At 30.3% G+C, this 20,891-nt stretch overlaps 1 protein-coding gene across 1 annotated transcript in view; it reads left to right on the top strand.

Moving 5' to 3' along the window:
* neo (ZP and PAN domain-containing protein neyo) overlaps positions 1-20,891 on the top strand; it is a 183,534-nt gene that overhangs the window by 122,752 nt on the left and 39,891 nt on the right. Inside the window, exon 3 of the mRNA XM_075354900.1 lies at positions 11,938-12,139. Within this exon, the coding sequence (XP_075211015.1) occupies positions 11,938-12,139 (202 nt within the window). The remainder of the gene's footprint in view (positions 1-11,937; positions 12,140-20,891) is intronic.

Below are 20,891 nucleotides of genomic sequence, written 5' to 3'. Positions count from 1 at the left end.
CAGTAACAAATTTGTATTTCATTCTAAAATAGCTGTGTAATTATTGTCTTGTAGCAAATTATTAAAATAAATTGGTTGTAATTTAACTACTTTAAGGAGAAAAAACAAAATGAATAATGTAAATTTCGCTTTTGCATTCATTCATAACCGATGATATATTCATCCGTGAGTTCGAGTTCACAAGCGTTGAACAGGGAAAGAGGTTTGAATGTGACAAGGCCGATTTCCGCCCTTGACCTGAGGATTCTACTGCCGGTCAAGTAGTCATCTGTATTTTATATACGAATGAGTCGTACAGCTTGCTAATTTTGGAAGACGTCCAGTTCAATAGCCTCGCCAAGACCAACGGACAGGTAGCTGCTATAAAGCGGTCAAACGAATTTATAGGCGCATGTTTTTCTGATGAAAATCAAGGAACCTTTCATTCCCTGTATTACATTTAACGACATGTCTCTTAACTACAGTGCTCTCTCTAAAATCGACACGGCTAATGAAATAGATGATTTATGTTTCTATGAATCCAGTAGTATTAAATAAAAGCGGATAATTTTAATCATTTTTCACTTCGTATACAAGAAAGAATTACTATCGATAATCAGAAGGATGTTTCAGTGATAAATTATTGATTTATTGCTCGGAAAGCAGTAAAAAAAAGTCTTTTGTTCGTTTTTGCGAATCAAAATAACTTATACCGAACAACAGATAAACAATTAAAATTTTTACAAATCGACAATGTAAATAATTTATTATGTTGCTAAAAAAAATCTTTTTAAAACGCAAAACGTTAAGTGAGTTCAGGGTTAAACGCAGCTTTAAAGCAAAATCCTGCGTTACAGCAGGCTGCAGTACAAAAAAAGTTTGCTACCAAACTGTAAATTTTAACGAGAAAAACGATGATTGTAGCTTTCTCCGTGACAAAAACGGGAAAGAGTCTGTACATACTTATTACTTTTATTACGCTAAATCAATAAGCCCAAAACGCTAAAGGTTTGGTACACAACTGCAAATCAAGTAACACAGTTATAGGACTTTCCCGTCATGCGACGTTTTTCTGATGCACGGCTTACACACACAACTTAATTTATAATTTTATTTAAATATAATATTTTTTATACAGCTGTACGTCAGTGCTGTATAAGCGCTGACACTAGCGCTCCTTATAGTGACGGGAGGTACTATTGACGCAGTATACTCAGCCACTAGCTTAGAGCTATTTTTTGTGGTCGGGCGATTTTGAAAAATATTTTTTTTGCAAATATTATTTTTTAATTGCTAACAAATATGACTAAGAAAAATAAGACCTTAATTAGGCAAAATCTCGAGATACTGACCTTGCTCTAACGTCATCCCCTTGACCATTTAAGTTGAAAATTTAATGGTACCAATGCCCCTTATACAGAAGTAATCTGACCAAGTTCAGTCAAAATCGATCCAGTAGTTCTGGACATATAAGGTGATTTTGAGGCTCACACCGAACATATACACGTACATACGAACATTAACATCCTGAAAATTTTCATCTGGGTAATGGATTTTTGGGTTCCTTAGGTGTCAAAAGTCAACATCCAGTGAAAACCGCATATGCCCAAATTGAACCGATTACAATATTTTCCTTTCTTTTCTACTGCTATAGCGCTAGACGGGAAAGTACAAGAAATCACTGCTTTTAAAGCCTTAATTAAACTGATGATGGATTACTAGGAAACGAAGATCTCGGTTTCAAGTGGAACATAACTAAAAAATTTAATTATTCAATATATATATAATATCAATTATTGCACAACCACTTTTCTGTATCAAAAATCACTTTCATTTTTTATTGTAAACTAAAATAAACTATATTTAAACTATAAACTATATTTAAATTTAGTATTTTTAAAATCAAAGAAAATAGTTTTCAGCATTGATATTCATATCGATAAAATATATAACATGTGACATCCTTAAAAACACTGTTTACACAAATATTTGTTTTATTAGCTATTTCAATAAAACGATCTGTTTTTAAGAAAAATTAGAGTATTATTGAAATTTTTTTCGTCGCAGAGAATTGAGTTACAGCATTTTATCACATTTCATAAAAAAAACAAATACATTCCTTATATAAATATCCATTACAAGTTCTCTCTACATAGATGTTTAGAATTCATTTAGATCCGTCTTAAATAAGATGGAATTTTTTATTTCCAATATTGCGAATATACCAACAAACCGGGTCTAATTAGCTGGCTGATTAATGATAAATTATTAAGAAATATTAATGCTTTAACGATTTAATACAAATACCCTATTATTAAACAATAATAAAGAATTAATTAACTCAATTATTTAAAAATTTATACGATAGAATTAATGAATCAATATTTGTGTCGATAAATAATCCTGGAATTTCAATTTCTCGATTTTATGTTGTTTAATGCCTGCCTAATAATTCTCTATTCAGAAAAAAAGCAAACACATTAATAATTTTTAAATAAGTTTTCTTTATCGATAATTTTGTTTTACGATATCAAATGTCTTAGCTGTTCAAATGAATTTAATTAAAAAATTATAAATATCGATAGCGACTAATAGGACGAATTACATAATTCGCTTTGAAAATTGTTTCAAGCTAAGTTTTGAAACTATAAAATTTTACATTAAATGCTTTCAAGAATATTTTTAAATTCGAATTAGTCTTTATTACATTCATAAACCGTTCCGTACTACTAGGCGACGAACGAAGGTCATCTTCATGCAAAGACAAACGTCGTAAAAAAAAGAGGCCAGTTATCAGGAACACCAACCTTCGGCTACTGTTTTCTTTCTTGGCTCACATGTTCGCAAAGGTCACAGAACTCTACTACTGACCACCCGTCGTTCCAGCAAAAAAACACGGTTTTTTAAACACTATATTCAAACGTTAATTCAAGAACGCAAAATAAACAAATAAATAACTTCCCGCTACCTAAAAATAAACAATACTTTACTTTCTTAAAATTTAAATTCCATATAGCCTAACTACGTAATTCAAGTGACACTATATCGACACAGTTTAAAAGGCTTTTATTCTTTTCTTATTTTTTATCCGAGTCATGCGAGGAATTTACAATATCTTTTCCTTTAGGTGATTGGTCATCGCTGAATAAACATATCTTCAGATTTTTCACTCGATTCGGGCGGTTAAATTTCTATTACACATAAAATAAAAATTTAATTTTTAACTGTCGAATTTAACTTTATAAATAGTAAATTCGTGACATTTTATCTGTGCATCATAATAACGGAAAAGGAATATTGACACTACATTGTTTACATATGAGTACTTCAAACATAAGTGATATTAATTTTTCATAAGTGGAATTCAATTAAAAATGTAATCGATCGCTTAATATACTAAATTTTAATTATTTTAGTCATATATTTTATAAATTTCAAATTCTTCGAAGCCGCCGGCTGCAAATCGGCTTTTACACACAAGCAGGGGTTTAGATATAAACGACCGCAAATTTTTCGATAAAATTTAGATGGCATGATAAAATCACAGGAAATTCAAAGTGTTTTTATAAAAAAAATCTAATGTGGGCACCACATGACTTCCTTGTACGCCTATTAAATTATATAATACTTTTTTTTCAAATGAAAAGACATAAAATTTTATTTCATTAGTAACTTCTGATATTCTTTCAGTTTTTATTATTGATTTATTATTCATCGAAAAACTTTTTTTGCAATCAGAAATTAATAATTATTAATAAATAAAAACCAAAAACAAAGGTAAAAAAGGAGACGAAGTCTGATTCGAACCGATGTGTCTTCCCCTTGTGAGATCAAAAATATTTAATTAATTAAAATTTTATTTGGCTATAACTCTGGAATCAATGTAAATAAGTAACACATTGTTGAAAAGCTCTCAATGAGGGCTTATTATTGCAGTAAAGAAAAAGTCCAAAATCCAAATCTTTTTGGATTTTGGGATTTTTTGGACACTTTTGGTTCAGTCGAGTGCAATCAAAAAGAGAGGTTAAAACAGCCCTAAATCCAAAATTTCAACATCCTACTGTTAATCGTTTTTGAGTTATGCGAGATACATACGAACATACAAACATGCATACGTACGTACAAACGTCACGCCGAAACTAGTGAAAATGAATTCAGGGATGGTCAAAATCAATATTTCCGTTGAAATTTGCAAACCAAAATTTTTCGCGATCACAATAGTTCCTTTACTTCGTACAAGGAAGTAAAAACAAAAAACAAAAATACTAATATTGGTAGAAGAAAAGTCTTCTTTATTTTTTCTCGACGTAGTAATCTAATAAGAATTTAGGTCAAAATAAAGCTATATATCAAACCGTTAAATAAATTTTATTTTGAGAGCCGAATAATTTAATCTCTGATGATTTAACTTTCATTTTTCATGTTCATGTATGATTCCCCCCCCCCTACAAAAAAGCTATTAGCCCCCAGAAATAAAGGAGTTTCTAAAATTCAAAAGCTGAATTCAAGTTTGAAATATGACAAATTTTGAATTCGGAAAAGTTTTCTGTTATCAAATGTCATTCAATACAATCAAATTTAAAGACAGGAAAACAGAAGAGTTACTTTAATAAAATTAATAATCACTAATTGATTTTTCAACGCGACTAATATTGTAAGATCTAGAAATAACCACTAATAATTAGCTTACAGTTGCAGGCCGATCTCCGTATCGGAGTGGTAGCGTCTCGGCCTTTCATTCGAAAATTCCGGGTTGGAATCCCAATCAGGCATGGCATTTTTCATACGCTAAAAAATTTCATTTTCGTATTCTCATGCAACAGCTTCGAAGTTTAAATGGTGAATTAATCATCCAAAAGAAAAAAAAAATAATGCGTAATTACTTGCAAATTAGTGTGTAATTTTTACGAAGGATTCAATACTTCAAATAAGTGAGATCATTTTAGAATTAATTTTATTCACCCCAGAAGACATATTTCAAATATAAATATCAATACATATTTAGTTGGAATTTTATAAAAGAACATCATTCTAAAAAAAAGGTAACACATAAAAATAATTTTTCAAACATTCGACGAAAAAATTACGCGTTTTCGATTAATAAAATTATATAATAAGTTCATAATAAGAGAATATAAAATTAGGCAATGAACTATTTAAATGTCAACGATATAAATATGTGAATCCAGTCTGACCGTAACAGCTAACAGCAGCATTTAGCAAAGCAAAATTGCGGCAGTAGAATTCGCGCTAATTCTCTTAATAGACAATTATTTAGAAGAACATGCAAACAAGTTGTTATAAATAATACAGACACGAACCTTCCGTTACTAAGACAAATATAGCGAGAGTTGCGATGAAATAACTAAGATCGAATTTTACTTAGTGACAACGAACGCTAAGTTTTGCCTTCCATAGAAGTAGATTCTTTCCACAAAACACCACGAAAAGAATCGGCCATAAACGGAATGATAAGAGGGTGAAAAATTTCATACAAAAACAAAAACTAAAGCTTCACTCGCAATTAGTGATTTTTTTTTTTTTTAATGAATATAGGTCTCTGAAATAACAAAATTTAATCTCATTAATTACAAAGTATTATTTTAGGATATTTGTTTCATTTAAGAACTATAAACGAAGTGGAATAGACGTTAATAATAGTAACTGGCATTAGCGCTGGTGAAATTTATGAAGTTTATTACAAATCCCGTGTTATTAGGTCTGAAGTTAGTATTTAATTTACAGCAAGATGAACTACTTCAGTAATCTGATATACGATTATGTAATACATTAATTTTATATCATTTCATTATTCTTATTCGGGTTAAAAAACAATACACTTTCAACATTCGTGGAAATGTCTTTCTGATAGATCTTTTTGGAATTATTGTGCAGTCATTCGTTGGTGATGGAGATGGCGCTGGGTCAATCAGCGATACGCCATATTCAACACCAAACATAAAGTGCCGAATAACAGTTCTGAAAAGATCTGTAAATCATAACACCATACATTTAGAAAGTGAATTTTAATTTCTTAAAAACATTTCTTTCACATTTCATCATGATGATCAAAAGATTTATAAAATAATCTATTTTTCAAAAATTTATGGGTTAAAGATAAACAGTCGCTCATGAATATAAATGATTTTTCAAATTGAAAAATATATCATCAGTTGGATTAAAGAAGAAATTAAAAAATTAAAAAAACATTATATGTTGAAAATACATCCTAGGTTTGAAGTCGGAGTGAGTTTTGTAAACATGAATAAGTTCAATATTTTATTACGATGATTTCAATTTTACTAGCAGTAAAATTGTCCGACCAAACCGGAATTTATAGTTTCCAAGAGTATAACTGCCAATAGAAACGAGTTTCAAGATAGCATAAAGGGAACTTTAATATAATACAACATAAATTCTGTAAAATAAAAGCAAATTTAAAAAAATTCAACTCGTAGAGTTACGCGTTAAAATTAAAATTATTATGCGGAGCGTAATTAGTATATAGACACAGAATGTTCTGGGTTCAATACCGGTCAGCTGCCATTTTTCCCACGCTGTAACATTCAGTTTTAAAATTAGGTATTATTGAAAAGAATAATACACAAAATTTGGTTTATTTACAAAAGAACACAAATAAATCATTAAAAAAAAATTAATTCATTGTTTTTATCAGTTTTTAAATAGTAAATTAGTCGGACGGTCTAATGTCGCCGAGTTAAAACTTTTGACAAGCTAATGCTTGAACAGTGATTTTTTTCTCTCTTCAACCGCGTAAATGTAACATACTCGTAGATACTTTAATTAAGTTTATGATTTCTTTTTTTAAATCGTTAATTTATTTTTCACAATTTTAATTTAAAACTCTCATATCTCGGTACCAGATATCCTGAACGTTCTTCTTTAAAAAAATTAATAATGTAAAATTTTAAAACGATATGCTTATTACCAAATATTCTCGATTAAACTCATCGCTACTATGAACTGCAGATGATAATAAGTGAAATAACATCAAATTCTAAAAATAATAATAAATAACAACACAAATTATGTAAAAATGCAACACAAACATTTATAAAAGCTAATATAATCTCGGAGAAATGTTTGAAATTTAATTTAAATGAGAAATACTAATAGGGTTCAGTTAAAACATAAGTTATCTGTAAATTCTTCGTTAAAATACCGTTACTTAGTAGGCTTATACGTTCGGGTCGCCGTATATCGGATAGTATGAGAAACGGCCACAGGATTTATTACATCCAATGTAATCGAACCCACCTTCATCTGTTAATCATAAAGTACCTAACCGTACCGCATTAAACCACAGCTCACTTGGGTCGTTAATTCTCGAAACGCCGCCAGGCTATCTAAATCAATTTCAAATTTAATTTTTCACCGTTGTGACACTGTAATCAAATAGTTAAAACAAATACCAACAATAAAAATCCGATGTGGGCCTTGTACGCCTATTAAATTACATATACACATTTTTTTTAAAATGAAACGGACATTAAATTTTATTTCATCAATAACTTCTGATATTTTTTCATTTTTTTATTGTTATTATTGAATTATTATTTATCGTAAAAAATTTTTAAATCAGAAGTTAATAAATTATTAATAAATCAATATATTTAAATTTTAAAAAAAGAGTTAAAAAAGTGATGAAGTCTGAATCGAAACGATGTGCCTTACCCTTGTAAGATCAAATATTTCATTAATTAAAATTTTATTTGACTATAACTCTGGAACCAATGGAAATACCACTTATCATATATCGTTGAAAAGCTCCCAATTAAGAAAAAGTAAATAATTCAAATATTTAGGTATTTTGGACACTATTGGTTCAGTCTATTGGAATCAAAAGGGGAAGGTGCACAACTAGATGTTAAAACAGTCATAAATCCAATATTTCAACATCCTACGACTAATCGGTTTTGAGTTACGCGAGATACGTACGTCCATACATACATACGTACGTACAGACGTCACACCGAAACTAGTCAAAATGGATTCAGGGATGGTCAGAATGGATATTTCCGTTGAAATCTGAAAACCGACATTGTTCACGAACACAATACTACCTTTACTTCGAACAAGGAAATAATAAAATGAATCAAAGGAAATTCTTAAAGTAGGCCGATACTGTGAAAAACGAACAAGATTTTTTTAAATTAAAAATTTAAAAGATTAAGATACTAGACAGTTTTCTCAATTTTGTCAATATCGCAGGGTGTAACTGGATGGAAATAAAATTAGGAGATCACTTTAAACATTGTTTAGTATTCGCAATACCCAGCAATTTTATTACCTGATATTTTGCACAGTAAAATAATCCGAATCTGTCATAAAATTACGGAAAATAAAATCGATCTAGTAGCGTCACTTAGAAATTCTTTAAAGACGCGGAAAATCAAGTAACTTTGAGCACAGGGAAAGAGGTCGTGAATGTTCTCTGAAAGATGTCGCTCGTTGATTTCACAAAAAACAGAACAGTAAAAATTCAGGTATTTAGTATGTGTAAAATTTAATCGATAAGTCACGCAATGTCGAATGAGTAGTATGTCGAGTGCCATTATTCTGTTTCACTGTTACCACACGCCTGCACACGATACAAAAAACTCAAGCGCTCTTTAAATATTTTAACGAGTACTTCCGTACAACCCTGAATTGGCTGTTATGAGTTTCATTTTTCACTTTTTTAGTCAATAAAAGACTACACCTCATTTACATATCATCCTCGTCTCACCGGGCCGTGGGGAGCATTCGCTTATTGTTCAGAAGTTGAACAGATTGCAACGTACACATTAGGAATAAAAAAGGTTTAAAAGCGATGATGATGTCGAAAAGCTATCACTGACTGACTGGCAAAATTAGCAGCAGACTATTTAACAGCGGAACGCGTAATAAAAAAAGTTATGTTATAATAAATGTTTAAACTGAAAATATATGAATATATTTATAAAGAGAATAAAGTTCTGTTAAAAAAAATAATAATTATAAAAAAATATTTATTTTGCACGTAGTAGAATAAATATTTTTTTATATATTTTTTTTTTTTACCGATTTTTCGAAGAAAAGTGCGATATTACTTTCGGTCGCATGATAGGAGTGGGGAGTGAAAATGAATTTTCTTTGCATTTGGTGATATGAGGAATATGAAAATACCATTCACTTAAATTGTAGTTTTTTATATTTATATTATACTCGTGTGTGTGTATGTATGTCTGTCTGTCTGTCTGTGTGTGTGTGTGATATATATATATATATATATATATATATATTATATATATATATATATATATATATATATATATATATGTCTCCAAAACTACTGGATCAATTTCATTGAAATTTAGATATGCTGTAGTAGTGCATCTAAATTGTGCGTGTGAAAATTTGATGAAGATTGGTTGAGTCGTTCTAGAGTTACGCTCAATTTAAGGTCGAAAAACTTGAGCGGTGCAAGTTAAAGCGTGTTCGTTATGCTGCTACAAGCTGGAACGTTGACGTTTCTTTATCTGTGGAATCTATTTTTACCAATATTTTTGGGCGTATTCAGATAGCGTTACCTACTTTGAGGGGCATGATAACTGAGAATGTGTTTGAGGAGAACAAACGGAAAGAAAATAAAATAATGAAAAGTTAGTCTACTTGCACAAAAGTGCGCAAGAGTTATTTTTTAATTCTTTGCAGCCAAACCTTTTTTACTGAGACTTTTATTTAAAATGGCTCTTGTTCTGGATGACCCTCGCAAATCTGATTTTTTTACACAGTAGATACATACAATTTTATAACCTATATCAACCTGTAACTAGCAAAACTGACCGTAAAAAACAATCACATTGATTATTTGTTAACCTTTCATCCAATTATAAGTTCACAACTCGACAATAGTTAACTATAACTCATCGGTACATCTGTTTAAAACTGTTAATATTAGGTGAAAAAATTAAATAAAGTATGCAGTTTAAGTTAAAAAGAGAATAATCGAATAAAATATTCTTATGCGAATTACTCTTACATTAATTAATTTACCGCATGAGAGAGCATAAATAACTTAATTCACTTGTCACGCAGTTATTATTAAATAAAAATAAATAAATTACTAATACCTAGAACACGATTATCGACTCTAAAGAATTATCGAGCCTAGAGATTCTATTAATATGTTTTACTGTAACACTTGCGATCACTTTTTATGATCGTCAAAATGTAAACCGGCAAAATAATATAAGTAGTAGCTTTATATGGAAACCTTACCTACTTTTAGCTCGGGTGAGGAATCGACTGAATATAAACGTAACGCGTAAAGAAAGAACTGCTCGCCGATACAGCGTGCGGGAACACATTTAGATTTCAATCCTTTTACGTCACTGAATATTTAACAAATTAGGTTAAACGGTTCAACCTAATCCTTATCTTCTGAAATTTAACCTACATTTCAAAGAATTAAAAATAAAACGGTGAAAAATATAACTTCTAAACTTAGAACGTTATCGTCCCGAGATGAACTGTTCACGAAAATAATTAATTGTGTTATAGACTCGATTAGCTCATCCTTAGGGCGATGTTTTTCAGTTAAAGACACGTAGCCTAAAGTAGAGAATCCACATGAAATTGAACGTTCTTCAACTCAAAAGAAACTATATTTTCATAAAAAACTTTCGTAAAATTTGATTCCATTCATTCGTATATTCCAAACGAAAAATTCCATAAAATAATGAAAATGTAATAACAAAATAACTCCCTGCTGGCATAGTCAACATTTCTAAAATAAATTCTCAAAATACATTAGCTATAATACCATAATTATGTTTTTAATAAATACAAGCAGATTTATTTCGAAGCGATCTTAAATTTTATTTGGATTTAATTTATTTTTTACTGAAAGAATGGACACATCCAAATTGCATATGAAACAGGAAAGGAACGCCAACCGTCGTCCACTTACCCACGCAACTCTCATCGAGTAACGGTTCCGAGCTCTACTTTTTATACTGGATGCTGTAAAACCGAGCACGAAAGTATTTAATTTATTTTTGGAATATTTTCATGCAACTATGTATAAATATAAAAAATAAATAATACAAATATCCAAAAATGACGAAATAATGAAACATAAAAAATATTTATATTTATTTGATTTCAGTAAGACTTTTAAAAAAATAAACCACTATTAATATCAGATCAAACAGTTACGTATATTTTTTAACTACCTAAATAAATTACGTTTCAAAAAAATAATGCGAGATTAATTATTAAAATTCAGTCTCTTAAAGAAAACATAACATTTTTTTAGAGATTAAGATTTAGGAATGCTTCCTACTTATGACTACGAAATCTTATTCTTTATAATTCTTAAATAATTGAATTAAAAAAACCACAAAAAAATACTTCCAATTCAGTTTAATTCAGTAGCTACTTTAATTCAGTTTTTGAAAACTTAAGTAATTTTGTTTATTCTTTCACAATAGTAACAGGACGTCGTCCATAAACTGGGAAATCTCACCCACTCCTTAAAAAAAATATTTCTACTGTAACTAAAACTATTACTTTATTTAAATAAATTCCCGATGAATTCGATTTCTTTTTTTACAAGAGTAAATGAAATGAAATCCCAAGAAACTAAAATATGTATTTAATTCCTGCCTTTTGCTGGAACCAGAAAAGGTTATCAAAAACTGAAAATAAATTTCCTTAAAGCAAATCAACGGCCAACAACCATACTACACAGCTTTAGAGCTGTAAGCAATCTTAAATATATTTATGAATTTGTTTAGACCTACATTACCTGTTTAAACTGAACACGGATTTTATTTTAAACATCTGTTTTAAGATTTTATTTTAAGACCTAGCGATACCATTTTGGGCTACTATATATTGTAATCGACAGTATATGTAAGTACCTTACACATTAATTTACAAATTAATGGATCGCCTCTTCTTTTTTTTCAGGAGCTCTAACCAAATCACAATTCCCAGTATTTACGATATACGCGCAGAAGATATGTCTAGGAGTAAAGCCTTGTGAAAGAGCCTGGTGCTTTGATCGAGTTCAAAATTACAAACTTACAGGATATTCTAGAAAACAAAATGCAGCAGCTACACGTCAAGACTGCCTAGAATTATGTCTCGGAGAGAGAGATTTTCCTTGCAGGTAAGCGAGATTTATATTTCAATATACTAAAACGTTTGTTAAGCGACAGAATGAAAATTTCACACTAAAAACACGAAATTAACGGCATATATTTAATTTTATACATTTCTGCATATATAAAAGTGCTATAATTTATATCCCTGATGAAGTAAACAATCAGACTATTCGATGAAACTAACTGTCAAAAGAACTAAAATTTCCTTCACAGATAATTAAAATCTTCTTTTATCTAAATAAACAAAAGATATTCCTCCTTTGAGGCAGTTTATTTTCACTTCATCTTTTTCTCGTTTTTCTTTCTAATAAATATTAATGAATTCCACGACAAATTAAATAACTTTTTTTTAGCCTCCGGGACCACCGTTAGATATTGCTTTAGAGGATGAAATGAAATGCCAATTTTGTAGCGCCTAAAAATGCCATACCTGACCGGGATTCGAACCCGGGACCTCCACATGAAAGCCCAAAACGCTACCACTCGCATTACGAAGGGCGGCAAAAATTAAATAACTTAACCGATTACACTTTCCTTCAGTTTTCTGCGACTGGTTTTCACCTACTTCGACATAATTCCAGAAATTCCTTCTTATCTGATTCATTCCCTCCTGTCTTTTGTTTAACGGATTGGATTTCTGTCGGCTAACTGATTTTTATCGACTAACCGACCGACCCTTAGCGGTTTACGTCCACCTTTACTCATCAATCACGGTCAATACCGTACTGTTGTTTAGGTCCATCCATCTTGTCTCTGTCTTTCCACAAGACGCAACCAGTGCCATTTCATTTCAGATACGTACAATAGATTATATTTTTTACAATTATATCATATTTACTTAATTATCATATTTTCTCGAATCCGAAACCGACTGTTTATGAAATTCCAAACACTATTGTATATATATATATATACACATTGTAAAGTATTCGAGATTCTCATTTATAATGTCATACATTATAAATGAAAAGGTGGAACATCATGGCCCCAACTTCTTTTGTTTAATTTATTGCGCAATGATCGTTTATAATAGTAATCGTAATCCAGTATTGAGAATTTTTGTTATATTACTAATATAACCAATCAAAAGTTTTTATTCCTACCGCGGCCGGTCTTCCGGGCGTAAAGTAAAAGAAATAAGAGAATTTTCACGAGACCGGATAGTAAAGAGTTAAACTGTATTAACAATGACTTAAGATACATCAACGTACGCGTGTAAACCTATGGTTATCTACGAAAACTTTCTAAAACCAATTAAGAAAACTGAAATTATTAATATATACCAAATCTATAATATTTTGTGCGTTAAGTCTTAGTATTTTACTGCTTATTACTACAGAAGCTATTTCCGAAATAAAGTATTCGGTTTATTTTGCTGCGTGACTTCTGCGGTCGATGATTAAATTTAATTTTTTTCCTTTTTTTGCCGAGTTGTCACGTACTATATCAGCCAGCTACCGGATGATTCCGAAGCAGTTATTGTTGAGCTGCAGCCAGCCAGGCGAAGAGGATGACCGCAAATCAACGGAACATATTACTTATCTTCAAAAGAATACTAGTAATAACGATCGGTTAAAATATTTATTGGAAAAACCCGATGAAATATCTATGCGTCTTAAGAAAAAAATGTTAGACAACACATTTACTTTTTTCTTAATGAAATTACGCAGTATCAAATTAAATAAATGTAGTAGTATAAACGATTTTTTTCTCGGGTCAAAAATAATGTTTTAATCGGGCTTATATCTATAATAGAAGAATTACAAAGAGTGTCGGGTAATATATATGAAATAGGTAAATTTTTGTATTTGATAAACTACAACGATTTAATCCGTATTCATATTAATAAATACGGTAAATAATTTATTCGAATCCGTGCCTAATTAAGTGGTACAAAGTAATTAAAGTCAGGAATCGACAACAAAAGAAACCGTTCTAATCTTTTACTGGAAACATTAAGGAAAAAGTACGAAAACTTTGATTAAAGCGGCTTAAAAAAAATATACTAGAACAATACCTAAAAAAGAGAAGATTGTACCCCAAAATAATATAATTACAATAAATGAAATAACAAAGATTTAATAATTCTCTGAAACATTTTTAATTATTGCAAGAACCAAAAAAAATCTCAGCATGAGTTTTAACCGTATTTTTTGAGACTTAAATGAAAACTAATTTAGTATCCTAAAGATTAGACTTAGCATTTTTATCACTAAAAATTAGTAACCGTATATTTAAGCAGATATTCAGGTATCTCTGTATTACGTCTAATAACTAATATATCTGCAAGCGCATGCGATGTGCGTAAACAGTAATAATAATAATGATTATATTATTATATTATAATAATCAATGATTATGATTATTATAATAATAATATAATAATCATTATTATTACTATTAAAAGAGATTTATAATTTGATGCTTTATCAATCTCTCATACCGAATTTCCTTCACTTTATTCAAAAGTCTTTTATTAACAGGCAATCCATAATTCAAAACTGTAATCATATTTTTTTTTAAAAGATTCATCACTCATCACTCTAACGGTGGTATGTGTTTTTATCTTCCTCTCGTTCAATAAAATATCTAAAATTTATAATACTTCGACACATTTAAAAATAAATGTTATTTTATAACTTATATTCGGAAGATTTCGAGTTTTTACCGATTTAGAGGTCATTCTGTTTCAGAAAAAAATATCTGGCAGACCGTGCATTATCTTTTTATAGAGATAAAACGAACATTAATTACAATCGATTAGTTATTTCTCAAGGAAAATAAAAATAAAAATTAGCTACTGTACCTAAGGTTTAATGATTCCTAAATTAAAGTAATTCTATTCAGAACAAATAATGAAATATCATGTAGATCGTAAACTTAATATGTAATGTTATAAAGCAGTGGTTCCCAAACTTTTCTGAGACGCGGCGCCCTTATCAATTTTTCCATGGCGTCTTACCCTAAGTAAAAGTATGACTACTCGTAAGTAAGAGATAAAAATAAATAAAACTCGGGTATCTTTATTATTATTATTTTTTTTTTTTTTACTTTATTAGCATAAAATTAATAATGTCTTGGTTCAATTAATTATGAAGTTCTTACAATAATTCGCGGCGCGCCTGTGAAGAGGCCGCGGCGCACAGTTTGGAAATCACTGTTATAAAGGAACATTTTACGTCGACAATGATTCGTACCTATGACTACTCTATAATCGTCAATAATCGAACGATATATAGACTCAAGATATCGTAGTCAAATCTAATTACATTATTAACTGTTTTGTAGTCGGAATCTATTTTAATTTACCCGTTAAGCCCAGAAGTTAAATCATTAAGACATAGAGTAGGAGTGAATCACGAATTCATTTTACTCTTGTTTATAAATCAGATTTGATTTACAACAAAAACATATGGAGCAATCCTGTTCTGCATCTTCTAACCACTGAACCGTTAAAACCTCATTCCAAATCGACTTAATCATACACACAAATAAAATATTAAACATCATATTGTATTACTAAACTCGTATCGAATTGCACGTGGATACAGACAATTAATGAAGTTGCAAATAAAATGTTACCGGAAGCGGTTTTTATCGATACTAATTCACTTACTAAAATAATGTTGGTTTTCTAAGACATAAAAAATTCAGTTTTAAAATATTTCAAAAAATACTGAGCGATAAACTAGCCTTCGTAAGTCAGAACAGAATATCTTAGATACAGTATTTAAAAATGAACAGTTACTTAGCCTATTTATAGGAATACCCGCATAATATAACAACAAAATTGTACTTAACAGTTTAATGAAGATATCAAAGCGATACATTGTCCGCATAATTTTTCAATCGATATATATATATATATATTTATTTATTAAAACCAATAAGAATCTAACACTTATTTTGAGGAAGATAAAACATTTTTCTAATACAATTTTCGGAAATTACGTTTATCAAATACCAATGATATTTCTATAGGTATTCGTCTTTAAATAAACATATATTGTTATTTGAAAATAAAAAATAATTTATACATATAAAATAGATTACGCTACCTATCCCTTACTCAATATAAAAATTGTATGCCGAAATAAAATATATTGCTTCATAGCAGAAAGAGGTATTTACGCGTTGTTTAATATTACTTAACCCAGTCTTTCTTTCGGCTGTAAACCGAGTAAAAACACTAGATTTACAAAAGCTACCAGCCGGCATCCCTTTAGCTATTATTACATTCTTGAGAAGATCAGAAACTGCAGAGAACAGACCAAAAGTATTGGTTGTACGGATGAATGCTACCTTTACTTTGATAGGCTATGTATGCTAATACGAAACAGTATACTCTCTCTATCTTTTTTCTATTTAGCCTCCGGAACCATTGTGAGGTATTACTTCAGAGGATGATATATATGAATGTAAATTAAGTGTAGTCTTGTAAAGAAACAGATCGACCGTTCCTGAGAAGTGTGGTTAATTGAAACCCAACCAACAAAGAACACCGGTATCCACGATCTAGTATTCAAATCCGTATAAAAGTAACGGCATTTACTAGGATTTGAACCTTAGAACTCTTGACTTCGAATTCAGTTGATTTGCGAAGACGCGTTCACCACTAGACCAACCCGGTGGATTTCGGAACAGTATAATAATAAAAAACCTAACGGGAAACCACTTCACTTCTCAGTTCTCCTAACAACACTGGTATGTTGTACTTGTAATTTTATTTATTTTCAAGTCGAAACCCGTGTCTCGTGAAATAATAATAATCTATTTAAATACAATAACGAAATTTATTAATAGCAATTAAAAATTGATACTTAAACTTTCTGTCAGCAAAATTGTCTGGGCGACTGTGTGACTGTATTAAACATCGAACCGAATAGAATATACTACGTAAAAGATATGTACAAGTATTCTTAAGACTTCAAATGTGTCAGTTACATCTGATGTAATGCAAAACCGACCGCAAAAAAGGTTGTCAGTGAGGGCACATATTTTCTTACACATGCATTTTACAAACTGATATTTTACCGAATCGGCTTAAACGGTTTCAGAAATATTAAAAATAGCCACTCAAAACTCGGGAATAGAAATTGTTTTGTTGGTTTTATTTTTCAGAGAGATAGCTAAGTAATAAAGTTTCGGTAGTAAAATAAAACAGTAAAGTTGCGTTATCAAAGAACACGTCTACATAAATAAAATAAGTTAATACATAAACAACATTGTTACTCTTTTGGATCGTACTTCTAGCTGATTAGGAAGTTTATTAATTCTGATGAATTTTGATTTCTTTTTGGTATAACGAATCGGTTACTGACTTTATGGTGGCATTTCTTCCAGAAGTAAGAGGAACCAGCCACAAGTATGTATTTCATAACCTAGCATATTCTGCCGGTGCTACCGGATTCTAAGTAAACGTTTACACTACGATCGGTATTTCTGAAAGACCCGATAATTGTCGTCCAAATATACATACGTACTTAATTGACAAGAACTATTTTATACGGATGATTCGACAGTAATTACTGTTCTATAATATTTTGAAACAAAAATGATGACAGAACTCTGAATTCATAAAAAAGCGAAAATCTTAAAATTTCCAAACGCTAAATCAAATTTGACTCGTGATGTCATTCAACAGTCGACGTGACACCTTCTTAATCGATCAATCTTATCTTGCATTCGATCCCTGCAACGGTCTAATTATTTCTTTAAACAATCATTTCATTTACAATGAATGTATAAATATGAAAAAGATGCAACAGTAAATAAAGCGTGCAAATCATAAAATAAAGATGCATTTAATTATTAAAACGATTACAATTATCAACAGACCGAAAGGTTTTATAGGTTCACAATAAAAATGGTGATGTAATTAATTAATTTTAAATAAATAAACCGTTAAATGAATTTCTGATTATCTGCAGTATATTAGTTAATAAAATAATTAATATTATTAATTTAAATTATAAAAAAAACTTATAATTTAATATTATTTTTAAATTTATTAATATTAGTTGATAAAAAATAATTATGCAAAAGAATATTTTTCAAACGACTAATAAATTACACTGCTATAAGCTTGACAAAAAATAAAAGACATAAATCAACGTCCACACAATCATTATGAAAACCGGTATTTTATAATAAGAAAACACATAACAATCGAGTTTTAAAGAGGAGACGGACTGCTGCTAAAACAAAACGATCCAGTTATTATAAGAACGAGGTTATGTAAGGCGAACGGAGCCGAGAACTAAAGTTAATATTTAATTACCGTACGTTGATTCCGATCACGGGAATTAAAGTTTATTAAAATAAAACTTCCGCGTGTAAAAAGGTATTATAAAAGAAGCTTTTACATCGAACCAACAGATAGCAACTAACAATCTCAAACAAATTTAACACGCTACTTGAAGTGTTGTGATGTAGCCTACCTATTTATTACATCTTAAAATAACAAAGAATAAATAAAAAATAAACAAGTAAAAACACTGAAAAAATAAAGTAACAGAAAATAACTGTCTGAACACAGCAATAGTATATATAGGTTACATAAAATGAAACGACTCGTAAATGCTGCTCACAAACGTACAATTTGTTAATATAATGCCTTCGTTATTAAAACAAAAGCAAAAAAAAAAATTTTTTAAACACCGGCGAGATACTGTAAGAAAACTGCCCTAACGGGAATACATTTAAAAACACAACAGTGAATAAACATAAGTTAGGAAAAATCACGACTCGGCAAACTACATTAGGGTAAGCTTGAATTTATACAACAAATTTACGAGAGAGTAGTTATTAATATTAACCTGTAATAAATAGAAGTATACAACGATCAGGTATACATTTAACGTCAAAATATCGAGCAGATAATTTCCACGACCTCATTAACCCGGTAATCTCGTTCTAAACTTTCTGTGGTCAGAGAGAATCTAAGTTTCGATAAAAGAAGAAATACCAAGCCTACCCGTTACATTCATTATCAGATCGCACTGTAATTTAATAATGTACACGCTGTATTTAAAAGAAAATGAAGAACCGTTTCTGAATTTGACAGGAACATTTTTATACGTCAAAAGAGATAAATACACAATAGTTATTAATAAAGAGTTTATGTTAACAGAAAAAATTTACAACGATCGAACCGTGTTCCTTTCATTGTACTATAGGCCCGCTGTACTCCTTTCACTATATACCCGTAAATGTACAGGTTGTTTACAGATTTTCTAACGGTAGATGTATTTTGAGGATAAACTGCTCACTGAATTTAAAAATAACAGGTAATTGCAATTTCCCTAAAAGGAAACGCCTGATTTTTTTTTTTTTTACTTACTAACGTTTAAAATTCTTACGTGTTGTAAACGTCAAGAAACATATCAAAACAAATAATTACATTTCATTCTTTCTTACTGACCGTTACTTCTCTGAACCGACCCGTTGCAGTGAATTGTTCTTTCCAAAACAGTTAAATACATACTTATTTAAAAAGAAATTTAACTTATACGTTAGTAGTGTATATAAATATATATATACACACTATCAGAGAGTGCGTGCGCACATGTGTACGAAGAGGAGAGACGTATCCTTCATTGTAGTTAACTTTCAAAAATTTACAAACCATTATAACATAAATAAGAACGATTGAACAAATAAAAAAATATGTAGTTTGACTGAAAAGATCTTTAAACTTAAAATCTTTCTACTATCTAGTTCTATTAACCGGAAAAAAAAACAAGGAAAAAAGTATGAAAGCTTTAATGAAAAAAGACAGAAAACTAAAATGGTACGTGCAGCTACTGATTGCAAGTCACCGCTTAATATCCGTGTAATTGTTCTTAACAAAAACACGACATTGTTTCAAGCAGACAACAAGGCGAATCATAGCTTGAGTTTACGTTTAGCCATTGACGCTAGTATTCCGGGAGCTAATTCCTTTGAAAAACTCAGCGACTAAGTAATAAAACTGAAAACGTTGTTAATGCACAAACAGAGGAAGACGTTCACCTTACAGAAGGATGAATACTGAGGATCGCAAGAGCCGTACATTACTTAGCCGTAATTTAACGGTATTATGTACATAGAATCGAACAAAGTTTAAAATAAATCAATGTACGCTTGACAAACAATCCGTTCGCTTTTGTTTCAAGGTAATGAATAAATCACGGTAGTAAGTTGCTCGTAAGCATAAATTAATCGGTATAACAGAAAAATAAATCGTGTAAGCCCTCGTTGTAAAGGGTCCATACCGAAAAGACCCAAGAGTAGGTTGGTGTTACCCTCACCAAAGTATTTTGAGGAACCGGTCGGTCGAACGAGTAAAATTTAATTAATCGTGGATGAATGTGAAAATGAGTAAACGAGAGAAAACTGTAGCTATTTAACACAGATCAGACTTTCTACATGATAAGCCGAATCTGGAAAGAACGGCGCGGTACCACCTACACACATCACATTTGACTTAATTAACCGGAATCCGTGTTGGATGTGTAGCCTCGAAGCGCCCCGACGACGACGACAGAATTAGCGGTGAATATGACTAGTCTTACATTTGAGTAACGAGCTGTTCGAGACCGACAACGCTGGCTATACGTGGGGAATAAAAATTTGTATCCGAAATAATGAGTACTATTTTTCAGATTAGAATTTTTTACTACCGACTAGACAAAATAAACTGAAATATATCGCATATAAAGCCATTAAATCCGCGTAAGAAAGCATCGGATCTTGAAATAAGTAGTCTACGTGCGG

This window comes from Lycorma delicatula, chromosome 1 (assembly GCF_047948215.1).
Source record: "Lycorma delicatula isolate Av1 chromosome 1, ASM4794821v1, whole genome shotgun sequence".
NCBI classification, from domain to species: domain Eukaryota; kingdom Metazoa; phylum Arthropoda; class Insecta; order Hemiptera; family Fulgoridae; genus Lycorma; species Lycorma delicatula.
The sequence above is the reverse complement of the archived record's forward strand: the minus strand, read 5'-3'. Positions and strand labels throughout refer to the sequence as shown.